The sequence below is a fragment of the Apaloderma vittatum genome, unplaced genomic scaffold (assembly GCF_000703405.1).
Source record: "Apaloderma vittatum isolate BGI_N311 unplaced genomic scaffold, ASM70340v1 scaffold1370, whole genome shotgun sequence".
Taxonomy (NCBI): domain Eukaryota; kingdom Metazoa; phylum Chordata; class Aves; order Trogoniformes; family Trogonidae; genus Apaloderma; species Apaloderma vittatum.
The window spans coordinates 33,612-47,053 of NW_009693759.1; the positions used below are offsets into that span (position 1 = coordinate 33,612).

At 44.0% G+C, this 13,442-nt stretch overlaps 1 protein-coding gene across 1 annotated transcript in view; it reads right to left on the minus strand.

Moving 5' to 3' along the window:
- Nucleotides 1-9,882, minus strand: part of LOC104268578 (unconventional myosin-X-like) — a gene marked incomplete at its 5' end in the record, with an annotated part of 28,792 nt that extends 18,910 nt beyond the window's left edge. The window contains 6 exons of the mRNA XM_009864544.1: nt 413-656; nt 1,020-1,143; nt 3,206-3,997; nt 5,425-5,520; nt 6,389-6,464; nt 9,679-9,882. Coding sequence (XP_009862846.1) covers nt 413-656; nt 1,020-1,143; nt 3,206-3,997; nt 5,425-5,520; nt 6,389-6,464; nt 9,679-9,882 — 1,536 coding nt within the window. The remainder of the gene's footprint in view (nt 1-412; nt 657-1,019; nt 1,144-3,205; nt 3,998-5,424; nt 5,521-6,388; nt 6,465-9,678) is intronic.
- Between the last annotated feature and the right edge of the window lie 3,560 nt (nt 9,883-13,442).

The window sequence follows — 13,442 nt, forward strand, 5'->3', positions numbered from 1 at the left end:
TATGGCAGCAAAAAGAGCACTCAGGACTCAGGAAAAAACATGGTGTGGGCTGCCAAATTCAAATCCCGCTGTGAGGCTCATACCACCTCTCTGAAATGCCTGGAGAAGCCAGGAAACAGATGGAGTCAGAGTAGGGGAGAATGCATGGGGTATGTATTTAATTAGCCCCTCCCGGTCCGGCTCCATCCAGGGCTTGGAAAGCTTCTGACGGATTATGAAATGCAAGACTGGAGTAAGAATTAGCAAGTAACACCACACTCCCTCCAGAGTAAAACTAGAAGTTCTAATTGTTGTCTTCTTCCCTTCTATTTCTGATCCTCCTAGGCCAACGAGCTGGCAGCACTGGACACTGCATTAGTGATTTAAAGAGTGAATGCTAGGGATAAAAAAAAGGATTTATTTCTTCACTCACTTTGCCCTTCTGATATCAATTGTCCCCTTCAGCTTTTCCTCGCTGTCGTTCTCAAAGTACATCAGCTTGGACTCTCGAAGCACAAACCAACGGCGTTTCCAGTTGCGGCGTGAAAGCGTCGACATGCCTCCCCCTTTTTTATAGAGCCAGCCTGACTTCAGTGCCTCTTGCTTGGTGCGGAACCACATGAAGGCCTCGTTCTTCAGAACACACCAGCGCCGTCTCCACGGGTTCATGAGGCCTCCTGCAAGCAAGGGAGCAAGACTTCATCAGACACGCAACAAGGGCCCTGTTTCCATTCAGATTTGGCTCACGGGCACAGAGAACTAAAAGCAGATCACAGAATCACAGAATGTTCGGGGTTGGAAGGGACCTCTGAAGATCATCTAGTCCAACCTTCATCCCAGCACACCTAACCACTACACCACAGCCTCAAGTGCTAGATCTACTTTTTTTTTAAACACCTCCAGGGTTGGTGACTCCACCACCTCCCTGGGCAGCCTGTTCCAGCCTGTTCCATGATGAAGATGATTAGAATGGAGAAACAGAAGAGGAAAGTGGGTTTCCTGGATTCCATCCCTTAACAGCTTTGGCTAAAGCCACGTACCTTTCATGTACAGATAGCTGTGAAAATAAGGTGGTCCTGATCCATTGAAGATAGTGACTCGTCCGTTACAAAACTCTTCATCTGTATCAATGTAAACATCCACTTCTTCTTCACTTTCCAGAAACTGAAAGGAAAAGAAGCAATACACAGTGCTCGGGTGCTCTGGGTCACAGGAGGACTGGAGCAAATTAACAAGGCTCGAGAAGTCACATGATCAGAAGGTGCAAAACTACACACATTCCCCTTTACAAAAAAAAAAGCAATATAGTAAAACTAGAGGCTTGACAGCTTACCCATTAATGCCTAAAGCAAGAGTCTCCAGAGCATGGAATTTTCATACCAGAAAGGAGAGTGGCATTTGGCAGTGGACATGGCTAGAAAACTCCAGTCACCTACAGTAACAAACCTTCCTGTTTCAAGGCAGAGCCCACAGTCTAAAATCTAATTTAATGAAATTAAAGAGATTGTTTTATATTATTTTGGAGAAGTTTTTTGATTTTTCTGGCAGACAGGCCAGGATGCTGAACATGATGGAGCACTGATCTAACCCTTGCAAAGAAATGCCTTGCTTTGAGTTGATTAGGAAAAAAACACATTCCAGGATAACTGAATCCCAAAACCAAAGACCTAGATTACTGAAATATTAGTACTGTATTTACTCATCCCTGTTCTGCAGCTAGGTAATTGCCCTCAGCCAGAAGTACTTCAGACACGAAATCCCAAATTACCCTATAATTTCCTTTACCTTAAGTACAAAGTCCTTTGATCGGCTTTATTATTTTAATACTAATGAAGGCAGCTCCTTTGACCTTTTTCCTTCCTAAAATGCACGTTGCTTCTTTTAATTTTTCCCTTTTGTCTTCTCTCTGTGCTCCACTTCTGTCCCATTCCTGTTCCACTCACTCATTCTCCCTCTCTTGTCATTTTTCAGAAAGCAAGTACTCTTGGATCAGCACCCAGCTGCAGTTATCTCTTCCTGTGCCTCATGTCAAGACATAGTATCAACTGGATTTTTCATGAGTATTACTCACTGAGGAGCCCAATAAAACCCTCCACTCCTATTTACATTTTAAGAAGAATGGAGAAACTGGCCCAGGCTGTGACAGAATGATTCATGACTTGAAAATCACCTGACAGTGATCTGTGAGTACCTGCCCAAAGAGAAGGTACCTTTATTCAAGGAGAACTTACTGTAAAAAATTCTGATGGCTGGCAGCTCAGATTAGGGAAACGCAAACACAAGATCATGCAACTTTCTAAGCAGGGCCACAATCTGCCCTTTGAAAAGAACAGCAAAGGAAGTAAATGGAAACCCTTTAAAAAAAAATCTCAATTATTTTCTCAAAGGTATTTTGTAGTTCAAGTCGCTATTCTCGGGGACATCATTTATCTGAAGTATTTTTATGGCTGTCATTGGCTTCACACCTGAACTCCTCGAAATCTTATGTGGGCTTATCTGACATCCTGCTCTGTCAGGGGATTTAGGGTTGCATTATTAAGCAACGAGCCTGAGGGCACTCAGGAAGTCCAGAGCCTGTTGTGTTGTCTCAGCTGAGATGCTCCGAGCACGAGGCCAACAGCCCAGCTTTGCTACCCTGTCCTTGTCCCTGCGGCAGGAATGAAAAGCTTCAGTGGTCTTAGTTGTGTGCACCGGGACGCAGCCTGGATCAGCAAAGTAATTTCTTCTGCCCTTAGAATAGCTTAACTCGTACACAGCAGCTGAAAATAATCCTTTGTCTCTGAACAGTAACAGGACTAAACCAGGAGAAGTTTTAGTGATAGAAACACATCAAATCCCAGCCTTTTCCTCTTGTGACTGTCCACTGGAAGCTCAAGCTATTTCCATGAAATCTCTCTAGGGCAGAATATATACCTACAAGAGACTAGTTGCCTGCTTTCAGTCTTCCTAAAGGGTGTCAATATATGGTGATGGAAACAATCTAAAATAGCCTAGGAGCATCTGTGCTAGCTTACGTACCAGTAGACACTGGAGAGTCCCAAGCCCTCGGGCCTTCAGCCTATCTATGACTCTTCCCTTTTTTTTCAAGCTGATTGTTGATGTAAGAGAGGGTTATATATTAGTAACAATATCCAGAGCAAACAGGCTTACAGTAAGAAGGTAAGGATGTTATAAATATCAACAAAGTCACGCTAATGTCCGGAAAGGTGAAGGGAGGGATTCTTACCGAGTCCAGGCTGCCACGGTTGGAGTCCAGGCTGGTACCACGGGAATGCCTCGGACCTTCCTCACCGTTCAGAGGCTCAGCTGAGGCACTGCCTGCATCTCCACAACCATCGAACTCCTCATGGTCGTAGTCAGACTCTACATCCGCGGGAGAGGTGTAAGTCGAATCTCCCACCTCTCCGCTGTTACTCCTCTGCTTATCTGAGACAGTGCTGTAAATGCTTTCTGCTGGGTCAGAGAGGGCTCTCTGCTCCTTGGGGCTGGTGGTTCTCTCCATAGCTTGTCCTGGAGCAGGGACAACCTCTCCCAGTTCCCCTCGGGGAAGTGAAAGACCCGTGTCTGCAACTTCCTCTGAGCAGTTACCACTGTTTCTTGTGCTGTGCTGATTCAAGACCACCAAACTGGAAGTTGGCCGTCCTTCATCATCAGCATGAAAACCCTCATCCACCTCTTCTTCAGCCAGCGGTGCCACCAGGCTGCAGTCAATGTTGAGCGTCCCCTCGCTAGAAAGCGAGCGCTCTAAGTTCTGCACACTTTCATCCAGATTGCCAAAATCCAGCAGCTCCAAGAACTCCTGGGCAACCCTAGATGCCTCCTTTTCCAGCCTCTGGATCTCTTCCTCTCGCTGCCGATTGATTTTGTTCCTGGTGTTTTCACAGATGATAGACATGTGATCCTCCTTCTGTTGCTGCAACTTCTCAATCTCCTTCTCCAGTCTTAAGATCTCCTCCATCTGACGTCTCTCTTCTTCTTGCAGGGGAATATCTACCTCCTCAGTCTTCACTGCTTCCACCTTTAAAAATTTACAATAGCGTTAAAGCAGTTTCTTCAACATAAATGTGTTCCTTGCCTGGACCTTTCATTCTTCCTGTCTCCAGGTACATCCCTTTTTCCAGATACGTCTTTTTTCCCAGGAGCCTACCTCTATTCTGAATCATACAAAGAAGCTCACTGGGATCAGTGAATTTTTAGAAGAGCCTCTCTTTCTGCTGCCTATGTGACAGCTCTTTGTACGTTGCAATTTGGATAAAAAGCATTCTGAAAGTCCATCCTCTCTTTTTGAACTATCTCATACTCATACACACATATAGGAGAAAGCAACTATATCCGAATACATATATGCATAGCCTGCTTAAGAGCTGAAGATTTCCCAGCAATTCACTAGAAGATCTGGGGATTTCGTTCTTTCCTCAGCTGGGGGTCTGACCATCAGAATCTAGGTCTGGAAGGGATATTTGCAATGAAGCGAGACTGCATCCACTCCAATTCCACCCCAGCAAAACTCCCTTCCAGAATTTCTTGGCACTCTTACGCATCACTGGATGGATGATGGCTGGCTGCTGTGCCTTCCTCCAGTCTCCACAGTGAAGTGACAGGAAATTTCTAGCACGTACACAATAATTAGAAAACGGAAGATACTGGTAACTTTCACTGACATTGAGCTATAAGATAAAGCCACCTTCCCCTCCACAGAGGATGTTGAAAACATATACACACAAGAAAAAGCAAAAATAAATTCCAAAAGGATTTCATGTACTTCCTGATAGGAGTATGACAATGCAGCCAATCAACTGGCTCATTTAAACCACAATCCTTGTTTTCTTTACAGTTACCCTCTGGCTTTTTCTCTACTTGACTCCTACTTGTGGACAAACGCAAGTCTATACCTCAAGCTCTCATCTCGCCTGAACAAAGCTGTCCTGAAAGTGGGGAAAAAGTGGTCTGGGAAAAGAAATAAGAAGATGATAAACAGCTGTTTTCACACACACCTCAGGGTAGGTGGTCTGCTCTTTGATATATCAAGTGCCAACAGTTAGATCAGTTACAAGGGGTTTATTTTAGCCATGGTAGCAGCCCCTGCACTCTTCTTTTGGCTGCTACAGGCAACAATCCAGCAAAACAGACTGTGGTCACAGTGTAGCACATCACAAGGTCATGTAATAAGCTGAAGCAGTAGAGATAAAAAAGGATGCTGCATGTTCAATATAGATATTTTCAAATAGGAACTATGCAAGCTTGTACATGAGCCCTGAAAAAAACCCTACCTTGTTAACTCTTGCACCTCCGCCAACGCCAAACACCTGCAGGTTTTTGAGTGAACAAAGCCCATTTTTTAAATAGTGTTGCCACAATATTAGCTCCAGGCAAAGCGTAGGCAATGAAGAACTCTGTGCAGATAGTCAAGGGAAGACATATGAGAAGAATAACTGTTAAACTTACCTGAGCCACCTGGAGTAGCACATTCAGTTGCTCCTTTTCTCTGTTAAAATACAAGACATGATGGTCAGAGATAAGACTCAGTTCTCCTACATGAGGCTTTCACAATTACACGAACATACCATCCCCCCAGGGATAGGGTTAAAATAAGGTACCTGTTGTTAAGATTGATTTAAAAGCTTTCATAATTTAGTAAAAATCCAATTCTCTGTGGTTGACATGACCTTTGTGGATACAACAGATTTTCCCCATGCATTTAACTTTCAGATCAATAAAGAAATTGGATTAGTTGGAACACACTACGAAGGACATTGGAAACAGTGACAGAAAGACAGATCAGTTGGACTCATTGTAAATGCAGAAAGAATCTTCCAAAGTACTACACATCTGTGGATATTAAATGAGGTTGTACATGCACAATTGACAGATATCAGGAAACTGGTTTTGTTTGTAAAACAAAATAGAATTATTGCAATACTAGCATTGAAATTGTGTTTTGGTTTGCTTTCACTGTGTTAACGCCCCCCAAAAGTAATCATATTTTTGTACTTAACTAAATTACTAAGCTGAGGACTGCCTAGTCCGAAGACCTGGGTGCTCCAGCTTACGTAACTTCTCACTGGCATGCAAAACCTAGTTTAATAAGTAAAGGCTGTAAGAGCCAGAGTTTGTTAGTAAACATGAGTAAAAGAAAAAACCTGCTGCATCTCCACCCAGATCACAGAGGCTGTGCTTCAAGGAAAAGCTGTCACTATGGCCAGTCACTCCGTGGCGAGCACGCTACAACCAACCAAACCAGTAGACAGACAAATGCCAGGGTCAGGCACAGGGAGCAGGGACAGGATCATAGAATCATAGAATGGTAGGGGCTGGAAGGGACCTCTAGAGACTGTCTAGTCTGCCTGTAGCAACCACCGTGCAGCCAAATTCACACTGGCAGTTATAACTTGCAAATCTGTAACTCAACCTCAAGCAGAACAGGAGGGCAACAATATTTATTTCCCAGGCCCTGCAGCTTTTCCCAGCCAAATTCTAAGTTGCAGCTGCAAGTCACGAAGTCACAGAATCAGCAGTGCTTAAAGCTCTCGCCCTTGTGCTCTCTCTCTCTCTCAAAAAAAAAAAAATTGAAAAAAATCCAGGAAATGTTTATAAATGAAAGCTGACATAAGTGAGATCCAGATGGTCCTAACTCTACTGAAAGATCTCTAACAGCAGTCATGAGTTAAACTGCCTTAAATGATAAAAGGGTTCAAGAAGCAGAGCCATTTTCAAACAAATCAGGAAAGCCACCTACCATCTACATGCTAATTCCTGCAACTGTTCCTCACATTTTTTCAACCTCTGATTTTTTTTTTGCAGCTTTCCATCCATCACCAACTGATCCACACTCTTCCTGAAACGTGATACCCAAAACTAGGGACAGTACTCCAACTGAAGCCTCACCAGTGCCAAGCGGAACAGAAGAATCACCCCCACATCTTACAGAAACAATCCTGTTTATAGACAGCACTTGCTTTCTCCTCTCACACAGCACGACACTGGTGACTAATGCTCAACTCAGCCTCCAGACCTTCCTCCTGCTGTTGAAGTAGGCATTCCTCCTCCTCTCGCTGTGAATTCGATCATTCCTAACTGTAGATCTGCGTACGTCTGTATTGGAAGTCATCCTATGTTTTTCAGATCGTTTCTTTAATTTGCCCAAATTATTTGAATTGTAATCTTGTCTAGCTATATAGTTACAGACCCTCACCAGACAGTTTTATCTGCAAATTTAATAACAATACTCATATTTCCTCATTGGACTTATTATGAAAACACTGCACTAGGATCATATCCAGCATGGAAGAATCCCATTCAAGAGTTCTCTTCTGCTGAACAACAACTTACTATTGTTTACTAATTAAAATGCAATAATACAATGTCATAAAAACACAAATCCTAGTCTTGCTTCACTTTTTTCCAAACCACATTCCTTATAGTGTCTTAAGAGTACTGTAATAACATGTCAAAGCCCTTACATACCCTCTACCTACCAAGTTACCTACCCTATTATGGCTTTTCCCTATCTACAAGGCATGTCACAAGCTATCACAGAAGGAAACAGGTAACTTTAACGCTGTTTGTTCTTCAGAAACCCACATTGGTTCTTAACTCCTTTATCAAGCATTTACGACAGTTTGATTATTTGTTTCAGTATCTGCCTGAAACTGATGTTAGGCTGACCAGTCCACAATTCCCTTGTTCTTCCTTTTGCCATTTTAAAAGGGGATCATTATGTTTGCAGTTTTCCAGTTTTATGGGAACTCTGTTATCCACAAAGGAGGAGAAGGAGAACAGCTACTGATTCAAACTGCTTCAGCTGGTTCTTGAAGTACCCAAACATTAATTTTGCCAAGTCCAGATGACTTCTTTGTAATCTGATTTACCTGAGCATTCTCTAACCTATTTGCTAGGTTCTGAGTTCTTGCACATCTATGCTAATTGTATTTAGTGTCCAATAATTAAGCCTTTTGGGGAAGACAAATAGAAATAGCGTTGAATACCTCAGCTTTCTCAACATTCTATTTTTTAATTCCTGTTGAACAGTAGACTAAATTGCTCCAGGGGTCCCCACTACTAACAGTGCATGCACAACAACTGCATGCCACCTTTTAGTTTGTTAAAGCTCGGGTTGCATCTTGGTCCTTCTAATTTTGTCTCTGCACGTGTGCTGGGGCTTCTTTGCTTGTGCTCAGTAGATCAGCTGATCTGCAATTTGTGTGGACTTCCATCTCATTTTTGAGGTCAAATAGAAGTTCAATGATTTAGCCAAGTTGGCCTGCTACTACCTTCTTGGCTATGCTCTCTTAATGAAGTTGTAGACATCAAGAAGAAAATAAAAGCAAAAGGAGCAGTTTGTCTGATTGCTAGAGACGCTGACACTTCTCTACTATGATGCTGGGTTCAACACATGTGTCATGTCACACTACAAAGAATAAGCTAAATAGGTCCTTTAATCTAAAAATAGGTAGGGACAAGTTCTACTTAGTAAAATGAGGGCTTCAGACTGGAGAGAGTATCCATAGCATTTCATATCTGCAAACTAGTTATTGACATTCTGGACTTGCACAGCTTCCTGTTGCTGATGAGGCTGTTGTTGAAAATTGACAATGGAGCCTTCGGTGATGTTCAACAAATTCCTTCACCAAACTGGTCACCACTGGTGTCACTGACTCCATGTCTTGCCCCTGCAGATACATCACCCCACTGTCTCCAGCGAAACCATAAGCAAACTAAAATTCTAACCCGAGAATTTTCTTATGCTTGTCACATGTCTTTGTCTGCCAAGACCCAACTTCAGAATTTAACAAAAGCCCATAAGAAATGTAACCCACCATTTACAAAAAACTTAAAATGTCACAGGACTGTTTGTTGAAACTTGTATAATGATCTTACAGTTGAAGTTTTATGTTTCTTACAACAAAAGATTATCAAGAGAGACACCCAATTTGTACAGGATGTAGGTAACGATGGAGTGAGCAGTAAATGATGCATGAGGGGCAGGATTCTCAACAGGTGTATTGTCTACTGCTCACAGATTGCCGCTTTTTGTCACTTCAGCTTTTCCTTTCCCTGACAGATCTCTTGATAAATCCAGACCCTGAATGAGAGATACACAGCAGCAGGAAAAGGAAGAGCATGTGAGTTCTCATAAGTTTAAGCACAGGTTGCTCTGCCCATCTTGCTCTCAGACCCAGCTTACTGGACATACCAAGACCCATGATACTGGTACCTTCTCACACTGCTACTCCCTCCAGATTTTGGAAGGCTGCATAAAACTTCCTTTACCACTGCAAAGGCAATGAGAAAATCACGCATCTCTGCCCAGTCAGTGAAAGCGTCTCCTTTTATGTACGTTCCAAAGCAGGAAAACACAGAACAGAGGTAAAAATGCACCAGAATTAGCTTTCCTAAAGGCAGCAGGACACTTCTTTTCCATGCTGCTTTTCTATCCTAAGCTGCCCACAGCCCACCCCATCTCCGCCTCCTGAACTGGGACACTTGCTCATGCAACTCCTGTTCCAGTGGTACCATCGTATCAGTGCCCCAGACCCGCTTTTACACCTCAGCAGCTTGAGTGCTAGGGAACTACAAGTGCAAGATACCATCTTGTACCTTTCCTTCACCTCTTCCTCTTCCCGCTTCCTCCTACGCTCCTCCTCTTCTTGCCATTGTCTTTCCTCTTCCTCTCTTCTGAGCTGTTCTTCCTCTTCTCGCCTCCTTCTCTCCTCCGCTTCCTGCTTCCGCCTGAGTTCCTGCTGCAGCAGGTGCTGGTAGAGGCTTCGAGCCAGGCGACCACGCCAGTGCTTCTGCAGGGTGACGGCAGAGGCCTTCAGTCGCAGCAGGTTCTTCTTCCAGAAGTATGCGCGGTAGTTCTTTTGGATAACAACAACACTGGCTAGCACCTTTTGGTACTTCTTCCTAAAAACAGAACCAGACACAGAACGCACCATGAAGTAACGCACGCTTTGCGTTTCGCGCGCCCTGGGGTACCGACCGACCTTACCACATCCACAGAAAAGCGCGGGTGGAAGAATATCGCTCAGACACGACACAATTTCTTTTTCCTCTACTTCCACTAACTGTAAATCATGTTCTTCTCACTGTTCTCACTCCTTTATCTACCACTGGTGTGTTTCCACGGGCACCTACTTTTGTGATGACTCTCAGAGGATGAAGGACAGATATTTGGCACATGGAAAGAGAAGGCCCACTGGCCCAAAGTCTCCTTTCATTGCACATACACGCATTCACTGGGCAATCAGCATTATCACCCAGTACACGTCTATCATAATAAAAACATGTAAAAGGCTTTACTACACAAGAACAGAGTCCCACATTGCCCCATCTTTTAAGCGGCCAAAAGTAAACTACTCCAGGAAAAGCAAAAATGAGGCAAAAATAGATCTGCTCACAGTAATATCCTGTTGTTCAGGGGAAACCCAATATTGATTGCAACAGGCTCCCGTAAACATAGACTTATACTGCACAACATTTTGCTTAAACAATAATGATATCAAAATGAACTCTGCAGCACTTTAAAATTAATAAACCTGGCAGGGCTCCAAAAGTAAAGAATAGTCATTCAGTATTTCTCTGGTCTAGTAAAGTTCTAGAAAAGTCAGTTCTTGCCTCTTCGTTACAGACTATTTTTATCAAGGATCTGAAAAAAAACAGTCCCTGGCAGAAGTTTGTACATGATACACAAACTGGACAAATAACAAGAGTTACTAATACACAGTAATCTGGATCAATTTGGAAGCTAGATTCAAGCAAACATTAAACAATCCAAAAAGGCCAAACATAAGGTCTTGTATTGAAGAAACAAAGGCCAAATACACCTGATGTGCAAGTCAAAAAAGGATTTCAGGGCCACAGGGATCATCAGGTGGAGGCAAACTCCCATCACAATGCCATAGAAAAAAATATTACTGGGATTCTTATACTTGCAAGCAGAAATACTGTACAGAAACGGATTGCACTGCTTTTATCCTGTGTTCAGTGTTAGAATCTCCATTTCAACAACAATGTTAGACCCTAAAGTGATTTCTGAGGAAGCAGGATTGGAATCAAAAATTCTGTCTTATGCAAAGAGAGCATTTGCTCCATGACCTTAAGAAAAAGAGGGCTAAAGAAAGACTTGATCCCAGTCAAAGTACCCATATTTTTGGGTGGCATTTCTATTTATCCAACAGGGGACATAGCAAGAGTTATTAGCCTGAAGCTGAAGTCTATTCAGGCTGAAAAACAAGCAGTCAGTCTTAAAGTAATTGAATATATTTAGACACCTTAATGTCTTGCTGTAAGGATATGGTCACTGATACTATTCAAATCAAAACCTTCTTTACTCCAAACCAGGAGGGAAATTCTATGGGGCTGTTGCACAGGATCTTGGGCCAGCAGGCTACAGTAATCCTGTGAGGTCTTACAGTCCTAGAAAGCACGCTGGAAATAGTACAGTATTCTCACACAGCCTTCCCACTGACCTTCCGCAACCCCCTGAGGAAAAGACACACCTCAAAATCCCCTTCCTGGCAATCAAACCCCCTTCAAATAGCAACAGGGACCCATGCCGACAGCTTGCCACCTTCCTGCACATTGCGTACGGCAGCCTAGTCAAGAAAATCAGTAGAGGGATGCTAACAGCAGTAGTGTTCAGAGGTCATGCTCTTTTCCCGAAGTACCAAGTCAAAGAGAGGAAGTGCAGAGAAAAGAAGGGGAAAGAGAAGAGGTGATTAAGAGGTGGGAGGTTTTAGGCGAATTGCTCCTGGGCTGCAGTCCCCTCGCTCCTGCTCCCTCTGTCCTCCCCGTGCCTTGCACACGGGGTGTGAACAGCTGCACAGGCACCCTCTGCCAAGGCAGATATGAGTGCATCAAAAAGGGCACTCTGACTTTTACAGAATGCATCTGCCAGCAGCTCTCTCGAATGCAACATGTGCCAAGCCCTGCCCAGCTACAGGCTGGCTCTGCCTGCTAATCTGCCAGGCTGAAGTGCCCCCTCCATTCCTCACCACTGCAGCCAGGCTTGCAGACGCCCTTCAGCTGGAATTACTGCACGCAGGCCATGAATTTCGTTCCCCTTGTTCGGCCTTCCACTCACCCTCTTGCACCGGCCAAAGAAATTCAACCTGCAGCCCGTGCCCAGGAGTTGGGAGACATCCTGACCATATTTCACAAGAGAAGCCAGCTCCAAGGCTGCATTTGGAATTTAGTTAATTATTCTGTTGATGAGCTGTAGTTAGCAGTTATGCCTCTAAGGACTAGAGAACGCAGGGCTATGGAGTAATTTCCTACTGCCTTCTTCCCCTGAGCAATAAGGTCTTGCAGAACCCAGGGACACAGCCAAATTTGTTCATGGATCCTGTATGCCTGGGAACAGTTACGTGTCTTTTCAGCTGGCAAAGCCGTTACCTGCAGCTCAGAGTTCCACAGATCAGCTACAAAAAATTGGGTCATTTGAATGGGCTTGATTTTCTTGTCTCGCGTTCTAGTCATCAGTCAGATATACAAGGCTGCAGGGAATGGGAGCAAAGAAAGTGTTTTCACCCTTAGGACTGGTTCTCCAGGCTCACAGAACAAGTTCACAAAGGGAGGGAAACCAGTAAAACCCATCCTGTGGCACACGTACCCTTTTCACTAGCCTAATTTTACATGAGACCAAACGGATTTAAATACACTTATTCTTGCAAAACTAACAGAAATGGTATCAAGCTTGAGGCAGCGCACACGGGTACTCCTGACCTCCATGCAAGTCTGCACAGGACATTCCCACTTTCTCAGATGAACTCCCTCATGCTGCACCTTCTCCAATACAGGTGCAGTGGAAGTGGAAACTCTTCACAGAAGTTTTCCAGTCTCCTTCCCTAGCTGTTTCCTCACGCTCCACTCTCCTTGCCTACAAAGTCCAGCTACCTCCAGCGGCTTGTGAGGATTTCCACTCTGGCTGCACAAGCACAGCTTGTTCTTAAAAGATAAGACTTGGAAGAGCATCATGTGGGACAAGGTATTCAGATCCGTGGAGGCTGGCAGACTGCAAGATTTCTAGCCAAGAGGAACACGGTTCCAACACTGTCTCCACCACAGCCCTGCAGGGCAGCAGCCACCTTCCCAGGAACTCAGAAAAGCTGTAATCCAGTTTGCCTGCAGTGATGTTTCCCAGAAAAATCAATTTTGCTGTGCTAATCCCTACTCCTCTCTCCAAACACAAAGTAAAACAGAGCAGAAGCCCTGACACAAAGACCTTGCAATCTCACATACAGACAACAGAGCTAGCTCATTTGTCCTCCTAGAGGGAAATAAATAAATGAATAAAAGCCCCCGAGACCAAATGTGTATTTTGCTGATACTACACAGTGGCAAGGCAGGGTACAATCCTTGCACACATTTCCCAATGCAAAATGAGCTACCTGGTGTAACTGGAGCTCTAAGAAGAGTGCCTGCTGAAACAGCTCTCCTGGCGGGGGATTCAACCTCCTCGCACC